Source organism: Rhinoraja longicauda, chromosome 12, assembly GCF_053455715.1.
Source record: "Rhinoraja longicauda isolate Sanriku21f chromosome 12, sRhiLon1.1, whole genome shotgun sequence".
NCBI classification, from domain to species: Eukaryota; Metazoa; Chordata; class Chondrichthyes; order Rajiformes; family Arhynchobatidae; genus Rhinoraja; species Rhinoraja longicauda.
Genome location: NC_135964.1, coordinates 33,123,936 through 33,141,135, shown reverse-complemented (window position 1 = coordinate 33,141,135; position 17,200 = coordinate 33,123,936). Strand labels below are relative to the sequence as shown.

General features: G+C 39.6%; 1 protein-coding gene across 3 annotated transcripts in view; it reads right to left on the bottom strand.

Annotated features, from left to right (window-relative positions):
- Positions 1 to 790: 790 nt before the first annotated feature.
- The window catches only part of rnaseh2b (ribonuclease H2, subunit B), a 34,815-nt gene continuing 18,405 nt past the window's right edge, over positions 791 to 17,200 (bottom strand). Inside the window, exons 8-11 of one of the 3 annotated variants that reach the window (XM_078409435.1) lie at positions 15,458 to 15,539; positions 10,999 to 11,047; positions 8,690 to 8,767; positions 4,508 to 4,829 (exon numbers count right to left, since the gene is read on the bottom strand). In XM_078409435.1, the coding sequence (XP_078265561.1) occupies positions 4,716 to 4,829; positions 8,690 to 8,767; positions 10,999 to 11,047; positions 15,458 to 15,539 (323 nt within the window). In that variant the 3' untranslated portion in view covers positions 4,508 to 4,715. Of the gene's footprint in view, positions 3,134 to 4,507; positions 4,830 to 8,689; positions 8,803 to 10,998; positions 11,048 to 15,457; positions 15,540 to 17,200 lie in introns of those variants that run through there. The other 2 variants (XR_013547920.1, XM_078409436.1) reach the window with 2 other exon arrangements.

Genomic DNA, 17,200 nt, shown 5'->3' with positions numbered 1-17,200 from the left:
ACAGTTAGACAGGTACATGGATAGGACAGGTTTGGGGGGATATGGACCAAGCGCAGGCAGGTGGGACTAATGTGGCTGGGACATGATGGCCAGTGTGGGCAAGTTGGGCCAAAGGGTCTGTTTCCACACTGTATCACTCTATGACTCTATGAGATGTAGGAGCAGACGAACAAGAATAATTGGGTAATTCTTTCAAAGTTGAAATAGACTGCAAGAAACACTCAGCTGGTCAGGCAATGTCTATGGAAAAACTGTTCATCTTCAGTTTGAAGACCTTTCATCAGACAGGCTCCTTAATGTGATCAGTAATTCTTTTCAAAGGGTTGGCAGTTACACTAAGGGATGAGCACGTGATTTGTCTTATATAAGGAACTCTTCTATAAAGAGTCTAAGTGTGGTTTCACTTGCTGACAATGAGCAATATACCAACAGTGAGTGACTATTTTTTGGTAGCTATGAAAACTCGGAGATCCAAATTGGTGCCCATTGTGTGCACAATTGTTGACACTGAATATAAACCTCCAGAATTTACTATCCCTTACAGTTGTGGATGTTGAATTACAGAATATATTAAAAACTAGCATGGACAATGTACTTAACGTCCATCATAGGCTCCGATAGTTTTTTGAGCAAAATCGCTTTAATTCTACATTTCTACCTGCTTCCCTTTCAGATAATGTATTCCAGATCAGGACATGTTAGTGCATGAAGGTATTTCTCACATTCCCCCTTGAATAAAGTTTTTATTAAATGAAAGCATAAAAATCGATTTACAAAAGATATATTCTCTAAAGATTATTCATGAAATTATCCTAGACAGAGGGCATGCAACCCACATTTCCAGTCCCATTTATCTGTTCTAAAATTATCGTTAATATATATGATTTCAAACATTTACACAATTTCTTATGAAAAGGTAAAGAAATAAGCACTCTGCCATCATCACCAAAGAAGCACATTTCTGACCTTATGATGCAGGAAGTTTAATGATGAAATAGTTGAAGATGGTTATGCCTCAGATGCTGAGAACTCATGCAGTATTCTTCTGTGGCTGAGATAATTACACTTTAAAGATCACAACTAACTTTCCTTCTGCTAGATGTGAGTCTAACCAGATGAGATTTCTGATTTCCATTGACTTCAATGTTACTAATGGTCGTGATGCCGCACTTGTCCAAATGCTGTTTAAGGATAGTTACTTATTATGCCGAGAATGCAACTCTTTTGCCACATGCATTGAGGCTGTTGTGAGATTTGGAAGTGAGTAATCCTGGAAAAATCCAATCAATGAATTTCTGTGCCGGTTATTTATATAGTAAGAAATACTTGATAGTGCTGTTGAAGGCACCTTCCATCACTTTGCAAATGATTTTGAGTAGATTGATTATGCAGTCTATGGTCAGAACAGATTAGTCCTTTCGATAAGAAAACAGTCCTGAGTAATTTTCCACATTGTTGGTTGTTGTTGTGGTTGCACGAGCAAACCTTGTCTGATGGTATGGTTAGTTGAGGAACACATGTATTCACCACTACAGCTAAAGAGCTGTTCAGTCCTGGAGACTTTCCATTTTTAGTGCTTCCACAGGGTGAATTAAATCAGTAGGTTCCTTTGAAGGTGGGGATCTCAAGAACAACCGCAACACTTCTGGTTAAGATTGGCTTCAAGCATTTCAGAATTGTCTTCTCACATACTGCTCTGCTATTTTGAGCATTGGAGCTGCCTTCCTTCACAATTTGTATAATTGTTTCACGATAGGAGTGGGTAGTCTGCAATATTGCTGGGTTTTGTCTGTGGCAAGTTGTTTCTGCTAGAATATGTAGTTCTATGCTCATCACCAAGTTGGGGCTACAAATACAGTTTTATTCCAACACAATCTTCTAGTCTTCATTGAACCAAGGTTGATTCCCAGATTTGATTATGGTGGAGTGGAGGACAAAATGGAATACAAGATGACAGATTGTTGTGGAATACAGTTTTGATGTTGCTGCTAAGTATTTCATGGATATCTGGTTTTAAACTGTCTATTTATTTTCTCTAACCCATTTAACATTGCGGAATAATTGCACAGCATTATGAAAGCCATCTTCAATGCAAAGGCGAGTTTCATTTCAACAAGGACTGTGCAGTAATCACTTCTACCAATACTATCAATGGCAGATGCATCTACAATAGTACAACAGTTGGTGAGGAGAGAGACAATTTGTTCTCAGTAGCAGTCACAAACACCAGAGGTCAGGCTTGAATCCAGGTTACTACAGCTATATGGCAGCAGCTCTACTATTGCACCACTGTCCCTTCTGGACTCAGCCCCATTGATGAGATTTGGTGATGGATACTGAGGGAGGTCAGCACATTGCAATTAGGTTTCCTTGTACAAAGCTGCTCTCTGTAGTTGATGCCATGAGTCTTCATGGGATCCAGAGTTGCTCTGAGGATACCCAGGGCCAAACCTTCCAGGCTGATTCCTCTTTTGTTACCACTTCTACTGGTTTGCCCAGTTCTTGGATATCTTGGGTTGTCAATGGAGCAGTTTGGGATCTTGGTTCACAATTATGATGTGATGAGCGTGGGTATGAGTATCAGGGGAGCTTTCCCAATTTTTGCATGGCAACAGATGTGGGAGAGATTGACTTTGTGAAGTTAACAGAGCAAAGGAAATGTACAGAGCTGATAGATCTACCAAGACTGGGAGATATTTGAAGTACATTATTAAAGTAACAATGAAAGTTAATACCCTCATTCATTTTGTCAATTATAGACTTTTTGGAGAACATGGTAATTGATATTGACCGGGCGATTTATGCTCTGCATTTGGAGATAGACTGGGAGTCCCATACATTCTTTCATAATTGGTGATTTACAATGCTCTTTGAATTTATATTAGCGTTTGGAAAGAAAACTTGTTCTGTATTACCAGAGATAGTAATTTTCCATACTGCTGACTGCAATCAAGATACCAATCAAAAGATCAGAAAAATAAGCTTAAAAAGTGTTGCAACTCGAACCCGGCAGCTGGCAGCCAAGGATCATAATGATGAAGAATAATGATCACTCACTGAATTGCATTAAAAGCAATACTTCAGATCACCTTTGCACACTGGTTTTCTTTCGAGTGCGTCGCTGGACTGCCACCTGGAGAATGATAGGTAACAAATTGGGCAGAAATCACCAGATGATCTTTCATTTATTTTTATACAACTAGTCGGATAAATCATTTTGCCTTAATTTTTTTTGTGAGAACAATCCATATCAATAATGTATTTAACATTGGGAATTGTCCTATGGTGCTTGAGCTGAATGCAATCAAAGAAAGATTGAATCACAGTCGCCATAATGAGACATCATTAAAGCTGGTGAAAGATATCATTTTTAAAGAAGATCTTGGAAAAGGAAGAGAATTGCAGAGGTTTAGAAATCTTTGACAGCTAAACTCGTGCTTGAGTAACAACTATGGGCAATATTTTGTGCATTACGCAGTTTGCACATGTACTAAAATTTGTGTTAGTGTGTGGTTTAAGTTTGCAACAGTGTTAACGAAAATGCTTCTATTTAGATTTGCAGTAGCATTTGGATTACGGTTTGAGTTTGTGAGCAGCAGAGCAATTGTCCCTCCTGAGACAATTCACATTACCTGAGTTTCTTAATTTGTTAGTAGTTGCAATATTTAGCTCAAGTTTTTTGGTTTACATACCATTATCCATCCGACTGGGGTGATATTGGATGATTTGAGCCAAATACCTGGTACCCTAACTTAGGATCGTACTTAAAATGACAATGAGAACAAGAATCCTGGAGTAATTGCAAAGCAAGGTGGAGAATTGCTGTAATATTGTGGTATATTGATATGTTAGGTTTAAGGACTGAGTTAGGGATTATCAGCGATAAGAATTTTGCTGATTTTGTCATTAGGGTTCGAATTTGATTATAGCATGAATGTGGGGGTGAAGTTGCAGTTTTAGAATTAGAGTTAGAGGGAATTAGTTGTAGGTGTTGGGATTTATGCTTTAGGGTTAGGGCTGATGTTGGGATTAAGGATGACCTCATGGGTGGTGGGAGAATTACATTGTGTTTGTTTCCTGGATGTATTTCAGCATACAGGTGGGAATTTGTTCTGCTTTTGGAGTTAGAGGTGGCATTACAATAATGTTCAGAGGCTGTTTTGGGGCAGGCTTAAGGCACAGGGTTAATGTTTGGATGAAGATTTGAGCAAGGGACTATTAGGATTTCAGTTTAGGGAAATTAAGTCCTTGTGTTTAGATTTTTATCTTTCAAGCCTACTCTGCCTTTTTTCAAGATCAGGACTAATCTTCCACCCATTCTCCATTTTCCTGCACTAACCCCATCTTAATTCCCTTACAATTCAGAAACCAACACTTTCTGTTTGAATGAATTCCAAAGATTCCAAAAGTTGAAAATGGATATACACATACTGATAATGTAACATGGGTAATATTGGCTAAAGAGGTCAGACCTGACTCGTATAACAATTCTCTCAGACACATCATATAAGAAACAAAATGTTTAATATTCAAACCAACAGCACGCTTCTGGACATACAACTTAGCTGAATGGGAAACAAAATAAGATTTAGCAAAAGCAAATAAATCAGTTCATTTTAAACTGCAGTACTATTGAAACAGAAAAAAAATGCAACATAACACCTGACAAACTAGTGTTCATTTTATTTTATAAAATAACAGAAATGATCCAAAAGTTATGGACTCTTGGTTGTTCCTTTGATCTTTGATGCAAAAAAGGCAGACATATTTTTCATTCCACTTTTGTCAACCTTTGACAGGGATTTCTGTGCAGCTGTCATCTTGGTGGGCTATGAGGAAGAAAGCAATGGTTAATATTTATTTTAGGAAAATGAACACAGTGGCTTAAGATGGACTAACAGCAATTGTTTTGTGCTTAATTAACATTATCAATTGATTTAATTAATAGATTGAACTGTTTATACTGAATTACATTGTTCTGAATAATGCAATTCTTAGATATCCCTGTTATCAAATTCCTATTATGTATAAAATGCAAGATTTTCATTAGCTGTATATGAAAGAAGATGCTTTCTAATTTCATGCCTTCGTTCACTCCACCTAGTTCACCTAGTTCGAATTTTATTATGCCTTTAAGTACTTGGCTTCTTGTACTCTGCATGTTTTCACCGAGGAGAAGGACATGGAGGACATTTAGAGAATACTGATATGCAAAGGGAGTTTGAGATTAAGGAGGTGGTGGTGTTGGCGCTCTTGAAGAGCTTAAGGTGGATAAATCCCCAGGACCTGATGGGATTTATCCCTGGTTATTGAGAGAGGCAAGTGAGGAGATTGCGGGAGCCTTGGAGATCTTTGAGAACGGAGATGAGGAAGAACTTTTTCAGTCAGAGAGTGGTGAAGGTGTGGAATTCTCTGCCTCAGAAGGCAGTGGAGGCCAGTTCGTTGGATGCTTTCAAGAGAGAGCTGGATAGAGCTCTTAAGGATAGCGGAGTGAGGGGGTATGGGGAGAAGGCAGGAACGGGGTACTGATTGAGAGTGATCAGCCATGATCGCATTGAATGGCGGTGCTGGCTCGAAGGGCTGAATGGCCTACTCCTGCACCTATTGTCTATTGTCTTTCCTGGCTCGGGGCGAGATCCCGGAGAAATGGGGAGTAGCTAATGTTGTTCCTTTATTTAGGAAGGGAAGGAAAGAGAATCCAGGGAATTATAGGCCAGCGATTCCTCACATCTGTGGTAGGGAACCTTTTGGAGAGAATTCTTCGGGATAGGATTTACTTCCATTTAGAAAATAATGGGTGAATTGGGGACAGTCAGCATGGCTTTTTACATGGTAGGTCATGTCCTACTAACTTGATTGAGTTTTCTGAGGGGGTGACAAAGGCAATTGATGAAGGTAGGGCAGTGGATGTTGCCGACAAGGAGGAGTTTAATAAAGTTCCATCCAAGAGGCTAATCCAGAAGATTAAGATGCACGGGATTAACAGTGACTTGGTTGTGTGGATTCAGAATTGTCTTACTGATAGAAGACAGAGAGGGCTATGGTAGAAGGACAATATTCAGGCTGGAGGTCTATAACCAGTGGAGTTCTGCAGGGATCTGTGCTGGGACCGTTACTGTTTGTGATGTAAATTACATGGATGAAAACATTGACAGGTAGGTTAGTACATTTGCAGATGACACCAAGGTTGGTGGGGTTGCTGACTGTGAGGAAAGCTGTCAAGGTATACAACGAGATATAGATTAGATACAGAGATGGGTGGAGAAATAGCACATAGAGTTTAATTCATGCAAATGTGAGGTGTTGCACTTTGCAGTTCTGCAGTTGTACAGGGCCCTGGTGAGACCACACCTGGAGTATTGTGTGCAGTTTTGGTCTCCAAATTTGAGGAAGGACATTCTTGCTATTGAGGGAGTGCAGCGTAGGTTCACAAGGTTAATTCCCAGGATGGCAGGACTGTCATATGTTGAAAGAATGGAGCGACTGGGCTTTTGTACACTGGAATTTAGAAGCATGCGAGGGGATCTTATTGAAACATATAAGATTATTAAGGGACTGGTCATGTTAGAGGCAGGAAACATGTTCCCGATGTTGGGGGAGTCCAGAAACAGGGGCCACAGTTTAAAGAATAAGGGGTAGGCCATTTTGAACGGAGATGAGGAAAAACCTTTTCACCCAGAGTTGTGAATCTGTGGAATTCTCTGCCTCAGAAGGCAGTGGAGGCCGATTCTCTGGATGCTTTCAAGAGAGTTAGATAGAGCTCTTAAAGATAGTGGAGTCAAGGGATATGGGAAGAAGGCGGGAATGGGGCACTGATTGTGGATGATCAGCCATGATCACAATGAATGGCGGTGCTGGCTCGAAGGACCGAATGGCCTTCACCTGCACCTATTGTCTATTATGTATTTATAGGACTTTGGTTAGGCAGCATTTTGGGGATTTGCATGCAGTTCCCGCTGTCCCTTTACAGGAAGGAGGCTTTGGAAAAAATGGAAGGAGGTTTAACATAATGATGCCCTAGATTAGAGGTAATTAGTTACAAATTGGTTGGACAGACTAGGATAGTTTTCTCTGGATCGGACATTGTGGAGAGACCTGATAGAAGGATCATAAAATAATGAGAGGCATACATAGAAAAGAGTTTCAGAACCTTTATCCCTGGATGGAAAAATCAAATACCAGAAGGTACAGCTTTAAGGTGATTGGGGCAAAGTTTAAAGGAGATGTGCAGGGCAAGGTTTTTTTTAACTAAACACAGGGTGATGAGAGCCTGGAATGCACTGATGGGGTCAGCGGTTGAGGCAGATATGATAATCCTGGCAATCAAGAGACTTTTGGTTAGGCATACGAATATACAGGCAATGGAGGGATATGGATTATGTGCAGGCAGATAAGAGATGCTCTTAGTATCATGTTCGGCACAGACATTGCGGGCCGAAGGGCCTGTTCTTGTGCTGTGACGTTCTATGTTCCCAGAAGAAATGGATTCTCTAGGTCCCACCGAACCTGTTATTTTAAACACTTTAATTAGATCAACACTCAATCCAATAATCAATTGTAATGCAAAGATAGTTTCTGTAATTGCTCACAATTTAACTCTGATATGATTTTGGTGCAATTGTGTGTACTCATTCCAAACATATATTTACTCGAGTTGCAGCGACAAGAAACAATTGCAATTAGTATTACTTTACCGCCATCAACCACAGCCATGACCTGCTTAGAAAAAACCCAGGGTACTCCAAATAAATCTTGATCCTGTCAAACATTGTATCTACCTAGCTTGATAGAATTTTATGAAATGACAGAAAAGGTTTTTGGGGAAGATGTACGTAATCTGATGTTGGCTTCCAAAGTGTATATAATAAAGTTCCACAAAATAAACATGCCATCAAGACAGAAGCCCTTGGAATAAATGGGATAGTAGCAGAATGAAATGTGGTCTATTAACATAAAACAGGTGTTTGGAATCCCCTGCCTGACAAGATAGTTGGAGCAGACTTGGTAGTAAACTGGATTAGTTAGAGATCTGTAGAGAAAGGACAAAGCAGTGGTCCTATTTGGGCAAACTTGTGAAAGATTCTTCATTGGTAATGATCAGGTGATTATTCAAACCCTTTTCCAGTTCATGTGGGGTTCCTGAGGGGGATGGTAAATGGATAATTGCTCTTTTATATATTAATAACATGGGTTTGAATGTGCAGCACACAATTTCCAACTGCTAAATGCAGTGATTTTTGCCTTCGATGCTTTGAAACTATTTAAGAACAGGAGTTTATAAAACTGCTGTATGAATTCTTCTTGGAGTTTCAGAAGATTCAAGGGGATCCAATATTGAAATTGATCACAATCCACAAGTCTCCTTAACTCTAATGCACTTAAGTCAATTACACGCCCATTGAGATCAGCTAGCTCAGAGGGATTTGGAAAGGAACCTGGGATCCTCTCTCTTCAAGAGAGTAGTTAGATTTAGCACTTCTGGCTAAGGGAATCAAGGGATATGGGGGAAAAGCCGGAATGGGGTACTGATTTTGGATGATCAGCCATGATCATATTGAATGGAGGTGCTGGCTCGAAAGGCCGACGCCTGCACCTATTTTCTATGTTTCTATCTACCTGTGCAACTCAGTGTTTAAGATCAAATTCTCAAAGACAATAACAGCAATGGGAGTTAAGTGTGAAAGCTTACCTTTTTCTCTTTTGAATCAGAGTTGAACTTGCTGTAATCTTCTTCCGCCTCTACTAGTGTATCAGACAGTTTCCTTTTCTGTAATGGCAGTTTTGTTGAATAAAGTTGTAGTGCTGGCAGGTTGTATTGTTAATTGCAGGTATCGAAAAAAAATCCTCTACTATACATAGTGTACTGTTCTCAATCAACAGCTGATTGGAGAACATTTAAGCATGCAACGTATGTCATGCACATGCTTATGCAAAAAGCTTTCACTGGACATTCTTATACACAGGACCTGTGATATATCATCACAATGCACATCTTTTCAGGCTGTAGAAACTGCTTATGTCCTCCAAGCAACTTGTGGTGTTACAGAAGAACAAGGGGCAAAGCAAGTCTTCAGCCTGTATTTAACATTTGAAGAAATTCTTCATTCCTTAATAATCAGTACAAAAATTAGTATTTCATCCTATGTTCACCAAGCATTAAAGCACCACTGACAGCAGAATCTTTGAAAGAAAAATACTGCAGAAGTTAGAAATCTGAAACTGAAAAATTAGGAATGCTAGAAATATGCAGGAGATCAGGTAACATTGGTTGGGGATTCACCTTTATCACGGATAATCAAATTGAAACATTAAAAGGGTTCTCTGTCAGTTCATGCTGTCTGGCCTTTTGAGTAGTTTAGTGTTTTGCAGTTATTTCAGTATTCAGGGCCCCCCATGTTACTGTGAGTGAATACAAATATTTAAATGAACAATTTCTGATAAAGTTTTCCATTTCATCATTTGTGAAAAGGTAGGTACAGTGGAGAAGAACCCTTTATATACACCTACTAAAGTGAGCAATGAGAAAGTTCTAATAATAGAACATACCGCCTTATGGTTCTGCTCTGTTGATCTGGTATTATTTCAAATGCGAGGCAGATTCAGCAAAAGGATATCAAGGGTTTATTGGCTCAGAAGTTGCAGCTGTAGCCAGAAAATAATGTGCGCAACATGCGTTTACAATGTTTGTTACTATCAGCAGGAGCATCATCAATGTTAGGTAATACTTGTAAAATACTAGATATTGCCTTACAGGTAAAATCAGATAAGTGCCTTACAGGTAAAATCAGATATCAGATGATCCTATGTAGGCTGCTGATAGAATCCATCTAGCTTTGCTGTCATCAATGCTGCTTAAGTCACATCATTCAGAATAGGAAAGATGGGACATATACCTTCACCGTGGAAGTTTGTATATTGTCTTGGGATTCAGTGATTAATACATTCTCTTCTGGTGTGTGTAATGTTGGCAACATATCCAGATGTTATTCTTTGCTTCCCAGAACATGTTATGAGTCGACCACTTAGTAAAACCTGGAAACTGTCAGTTCGGCATGTTCTAAACCCTGTAGGACCTCAGTAGCCCTGTTGGATTTGAACACAATCCAACCGATCCATGGCAACCTGCCCAGTACCAGTTCACAAATGCGCAGATTTTAATGAATTCAACAGTATGATTTATGCCAGTAGGTATAAGAGGATGCAAGAACATTTTATGCAACTCATACAAAAAGGGATTATGCAGGGGAACTGTATACAAATTAAATTATTGCATGGTTTGGTGATGTTAGCCGAGGGAAAATGAGCTGGGATGCTATATCAATACAGATTGACTCCATGTTATAAAGTGAAAATCATTCAGAATAGAAAGAACACATGTCCCATCAGAACCAATTGCTTGATTACTCCCCTGGTAGTGACAAACAGTTGTTAAAAGAAGTGCAAGTGGATGGAACAGTACTTCATTATTGCACTAATTTAACCAAAAACTAAGAATTCCATTTACTGGCATTTAGTCCATAGCCTTCTGCACTTAGTGCTTCAGATGCTTAACCAGATGCTTTCGAAATGTTCCATCCAGAAGACAACTACTTCTTTAGTGCAACACCCTTTCAGTAGTAGTCCTCCAAATGAAATCCTCCCATCCCAGGACGATTACACTCCCTCAATACAGCACTAAGGAACAGCCAAGATCAAATGCTGAAATTTTGGAGTGGGAATAAATTCTCAAAGAGAAAAAGTGTAGGATTTTCAATTATTGCACGTAGAATCTCAAATTTATCCAAATTACTGAGCACTTGCATTCTCTTTCTAGAAATGGCTTCACCACAAAGTTTAAGCGATTGCAGCATTTATCTTTGAAACAGAAAAAAATGGATTCATTACATTCAAACCAGTTATAAATTTTAACTCTGAATGACTCAGCTAAATATTTCATGCTACAACCTTTACTGAATATTTATAACAGCACAACACAAAATGATCAATACAGTCACAAACCTTCGATGGTGGCTCACTTGATGCTGTGTTGGCTGAAATAACTGGTAACCTAAAAATAAAAATGCTGGTTAGGGAAGATGTGGTAAGATATCTGAATAATAATATTGAACAATACTTCTCAAATACTACATTGAAGCATCTGCTTGGGTTCAGGCTGGAGTGTGGGTTGAACCAGGGATACTATGATTCACTGATGAGAACTGGGCTGTGGCAGTCCATAGAAGAATTCTTGTTTCCATTGACAGCCGAGGTGCAAGATCTTAATTCTCCCTAAATTATAGATTATTGGGGTACGCAAGACATTCTAAAGTTTCCAAGAATATCTGATAAATGTGCCACTGCTCCCATGTTGGAGTAAGGACCAGGAAGGCCTTAATCCTACTCTTGCAAATAGCTTAAAACTCCAGCAGACCAAAAGTTACCTGTGTAACAATCAAATTGACTCCATGTTATAAAGTGAAAATCATTCAGAATAGAAATATGATAAGTTTTAATCTACAAATTGAGAGGGAGAAGGGAAAATCAGAGGTGTCAGTATTACAGTACAGCAAAGGGGATTACGGAGGCATGAGGCAGGAACTGGCCAAAATTGACTGGAAGGAGGCCCTAGCAGGGAAGACTGTGGAACAGCAATGGCAGGTATTCCTGGGAATAATGCAGAAGTTGCAGGATCAATTTATCCCAAAGAGGAGGAAAGATTCTAAGGGGAGTAAGAGGCACCCGTGGCTGACAAGGGAAGTCAAGGACAGCATAAAAATAAAAGGGAAGAAGTATAACATAGCAAAGAAGAGTGGGAAGCCAGAGGATTGGGACTCTTTTAAAGAGCAACAGAAGATAACTAAAAAGGCAATACGGGGAGAAAAGATGAGGTACGAGGGTAAACTAGCCAATAATATAAAGGAGGATAGTAAAAGCTTTTTTAGGTATGTGAAGAGGAAAAAAATAGTCAAGGCAAATGTGGGTCCCTTGAAGACAGTAGCAGGGGAATTTATTATGGGGAACAAGGAAATGGCAGACGAGTTGAACCGGTACTTTGGATCTGTCTTCACTAAGGAGGATACAAACAATCTCCCAGATGTTCTAGTGGCCACAGATCCTAGGGTGACAGAGGAACTGGAGGAAATCCACATTAGGCAGGAAAAAGTTTTGGGTAGACTGATGGGACTCAAGACTGATAAATCCACAGGGCCTGATGGTCTGCATCCCAGGGTGCTTAAGGAGGTGGCTCTAGAAATTGTGGACGCATTAGTGATTATTTTCCAATGTTCTATAGATTCCGGGTCAGTTCCTGTGGATTGGAGGGTAGCTAATGTTATCCCACTTTTCAAGAAAGGAGGGAGAGAGAAAACGGGAAATTATAGACCAGTTAGTCTGACATCAGTGGTGGGGAAGATGCTGGAGTCAATTATAAAAGACGAAATTGCTGAGCATTTGGATCGCAGTAACAGGATCGTTCAGAGTCAGCATGGATTTACGAAGGGGAAATCGTGCTTGACTAATCTACTGGAATTTTTTGAGGATGTAACTAGGAAAATTGACAGGGGAGAGCCGGTGGATGTGGTGTACCTCGACTTTCAGAAAGCCTTCGACAAGGTCCCACATAGGAGATTGGTGGGCAAAATTAGAGCACATGGTATTGGAGGTAGGGTACTGACATGGATAGAAAGTTGGTTGACAGACAGAAAGCAAAGAGTGGGGATAAATGGGTCCCTTTCAGAATGGCAGGCAGTGACTAGTGGGGTACCGCAAGGCTCGGTGTTGGGACCGCAGTTATTTACAATATACATCAATGACTTGGATGAAGGGATTAAAAGTACCATTAGCAAATTTGCCGATGATACAAAGCTAGGTGGCAGTGTGAACTGTGAGGAAGATGCTATGAGGTTGCAGGGTGAGTTGGACAGGTTGTGTGAGTGGGCAGATGCATGACAGATGCAGTTTAATGTAGATAAGTGTGAGGTTATCCACTTTGGTGGTAAGAATAGTGTTAATGTATGGGGATCGCTGGGCTGCACGGACTTGGAGGGCCGAAAAGGCCTGTTTCCGGCTGTATATATATGATAATAGGAAGGCAGATTATTATCTGAATGGTGTCAAGTTAGGAAAAGGGGACGTACAACGTGATCTGGGTGTCTTAGTGCATCAGTCACTGAAAGGAAGCATGCAGGTACAGCAGGCAGTGAAGAAAGCCAATGGAATGTTGGCCTTCATAACAAGAGGAGTTGAGTATAGGAGCAAAGAGGTCCTTCTGCAGTTGTACAGGGCCCTAGTGAGACCGCACCTGGAGTACTGTGTGCAGTTTTGGTCTCCAAATTTGAGGAAGGATATTCTTGCTATTGAGGGCGTGCAGCGTAGATTTACTAGGTTAATTCCTGGAATGGCGGGACTGTCATATGTTGAAAGACTGGAGCGACTAGGTTTGTATACACTGGAATTTAGAAGGATGAGAGGGGATCTTATCGAAACGTATAAAATTATTAAGGGGTTGGACACGTTAGAGGTAGGAAACATGTTCCCAATGTTGGGGGAGTCCAGAACCAGGGGCCACAGTTTAAGAATAAGGGGTAGGCCATTTAGAACAGAGATGAGGAAAAACTTTTTTAGTCAGAGAGTTGTGAATCTGTGGAATTCTCTGCCTCAGAGGGCAGTGGAGGCCAATTATCTGAATACATTCAAGAGAGAGCTAAATAGAGCTCTTAAGGATAGCGGAGTCAGGGGGTATGGGGAGAAGGCAGGAACGGGGTACTGATTGAGAATGATCAGCCATGATCACATTGAATGGCGGTGCTGGCTCAAAGGGCCGAATGGCCTTCTCCTGCACCTATTTTCTATTGTCTATAAATCCCACCCGTTTTGAGAAACTCCTTTTATAATATGTTCAGGCCTTTCGTCAGATCCCCGTAGATTCTCAAACAAGACCATATGGAGGAATGTTGGGTCAATTCCTGGGGATATTCCCCATGACTATCCGTATGACTAGAGGATGGGAAGAGTTAAATAGGGGTGCAGATCCTCCAAAGATGTGGGAGATGTGGAATATCAGCAAGGTCAGATTCCTATTCAGAAGGAAGGTGGGAGGGGTGCAAGACACATCAAGCCTGCCCTGCACTGCTTAGAGTCCAATGAGAGCTTCCGTATATGTCAAATGTTAATGGCTCCAATATGGCAATTTAAATTCTGATATGAATGCAGGTTAGGGCAGCCAAGTAAGTACAAGTTTGGAACTGGCAATTTGAGAAAGCTAGAGTAAACTGCCTTCTTTGCACATCTCAGATTTTCAATGTCTCAAACTTTAGCATTGTGAAGGAATATTTCAAATACATTCACAAAACCAAAATTCCTTATTTCTGAAGTGTTATTTCATACTGGATGGTATTGTCTTCACATTATCCCTTTGCTCATATTTACACCCATATACCCTAGTCCTACATGGCCTAATCTGCATATTTAAGTTCTTATCACTACCAAAGTATTGAAACGATTTAAAAAATAACACCAACAACTTTCTTGGACGTGATCCATAGATTATAAACACTTACTTCTTGACCTATCTGCCATCTTTGATTAATTATACCATTCTCCTCCAAATTCATTCCTTCATTATCCAGCTGAACCAACATACACTCTTCTTTCATTCTTATTTATCCACCCGTAACCAGAGAATTATCTATGCAGAAATCTTTATCCTCTCTTTATTATCTTACAACATGACCATTCCAATGCTCTCCTGGCTACATAATTAGCGCACATGGCAGGCACGGGTTATTGATTGTGGACGATCTGCCATGATCACAATGAATGGCGGTGCTGGCTCGAAGGGCTGAATGGCCTCCTCCTGCTCCTATTTTCTATGTTTCTATGTTTCTATAAATATGAAGGATTTCAAAACATTGTAACCTGCATGCCTATAATTTTAGATCTTGTTTTCAAAACCATCCTTGGCAAAACCCTCCCCTCACTCCTTAGGATCTGTACCTCTTACAGATTATTCCCCGGTTCTTTAACTCTGGTCTTCGCAAGACTGACAGCTGTGCTTTCAGTTGGAGAACCTTAAACCTCCTGAACCTCTGCACTTCTCTACCTCAATCCACTTAAAACTTAGCTGGTTGATCAAATTCTTGATCATCTTACACAATTGCATATTAAGCTTATGGACAATTTTGTTAATGTTTCTGTGTATGACCGTGGCAAGTTTTGGTATGTTCAGATTCTATATGAATGCAAACCGTTGATAATGCATCGAAGTTCCCAAAATTGTCAGTGATCTTAATATGCAAGTGTAATTTGTAAATTACTCCTCTGGTAGTGACAAAAGATTATGATTTAAATGTAAGGGGTGGAACAGTATTTTATTATTATACAAACTGAAACAAAAGCTCCATTTTGCAAAGTGAAAAAACATAAATTGTTAATTTACAGTACATAACATTTCTATAATTCTTTACATTCAGATACTCACTCCAAGAATTTGAAGAGTTCCTCACTTAGACCCATGGGAATATATTCTGACAGCAAACCATGAGCATATCGTAGGTAATCCTCTGGAAAAAATCCAATATTGACACAGAAAAAAAAATCACGATGATATCTCAACATAAGGAGCAGAAATGGGAATAACCCTTTGACGGTTAGTGCTAGTTAGTGGAGGCACTTGGCTTTTTGCTAACAATTTAAGAGGTGGTCAATGTTCCTTTTAAAATCTAAGTTTTGGGGTTTGGTCGGATAAACAGCCTTAAAACTAAAGAGAAACTAGGCAAATTGTGGCAGGAAAGATGAGGTTTATTACATGCATATTCTGGGGCATAAGGAAACTCTCGATCATACAGGGTGAAAAATCATGTATGCAAGAGGTGCAGGTATCAAGTGGAGATTCAAGTTTGTAAACTACAGGGACTACTAGAAGCACTACTGTGCATATTGAAGTTGAGAGTTTAGTGAAAAACATGTTTCTGCAGGTTGTCACCCTGAAGTTCTAGGTGGAGTGGAAACATGTTAGCCTGTAGACAGAGCAGAGGAAACTAGACATTCTGTTGGAAATTGAGTTGAATCAGTAGAGAAATTGTTGTAAGAAGGAATTTAATAGTCAGGTATTCATGAAAACAACCTACCCCTCCCCTTAGCAAAAAAGAACCATTGAACAGTATGAGATATTGTGTAAGGCAAGAGGAATAACCAAGAGGAATGCTCTTTTCCTGAACTTATGATCCAAGTAGGTAAGCATTATACAGTTGGAACCGTGGGCAGAGTTTCAGCAACTTGGAATACGATTAATCAACATGACCTCAAAAGATGGTCCTTTCTGAAATTGTCCCATTATGCAAAATTTGAATATGATATGATGTGACGTCAGCACAGAAAACAAAACAGCTGCCACCACAGCGACTCTTCAAGACAACCAATATTAGCACATAATGAATGGTGGAGAGGATATGAAATCCTTGTTTTTTAATCATTCTCCGAGTATTGGGTTTGTCTACAAAAAAATCTTTTGCAAATATACATTTGAGCAAGCCAGTGTTGTCAGAGGTTCTATTGAGAATTTTTGTACAATAAGAGGTGGGTTGCAATGAGAGCAGGTTGCAGACTAACTAATCATGAAGCATTTATATTAATTGGGTTTAAGTCAGAAAGCACAAATTGGCACAAATTTTAAATAGAAAGAATGTTGCAAGACTCAAGTTATCCAGTTATGTCAGCACAGATCACAGGAATGTAAAAATCAGGATTTATTTTGAGAGCCCATAAGGGGTGGTTTGCTATCTTTAGCAATAAGTTAAAAATAAGCCTAAGAATGATAATGTTAAAATATATTTCAATATTTTCTCACGGATGTCTTTTCACTTCACCCTTTCCCATCAGAATCTGAAGGTGTATCATTCAAACAGCACTTTAAACAGATCTGCTTTTTAAATATCCAGTAACCCAGTCACATGGCTGGTTCAGATTATCCCAGCAGAAACCTTTAAATGCCTTTTGCATTTTTCTCACAATTCCTGTTTCCAATTAAATTATTAAAATTGGACACTTTAAACTTTATTTCAGCTCACTGAAGAGAAATGGAAGAAAACATCAGCTCTTCTTTAACCCCTATTCACACCACACAATTACTGTACATCAAATGGTCTCTTTCATTTGCCAAAATTGTGAATTTGGTATCAGACAATGCAATGTAGTGCCTAAAGTTTCACTGTGCATTTGAAGA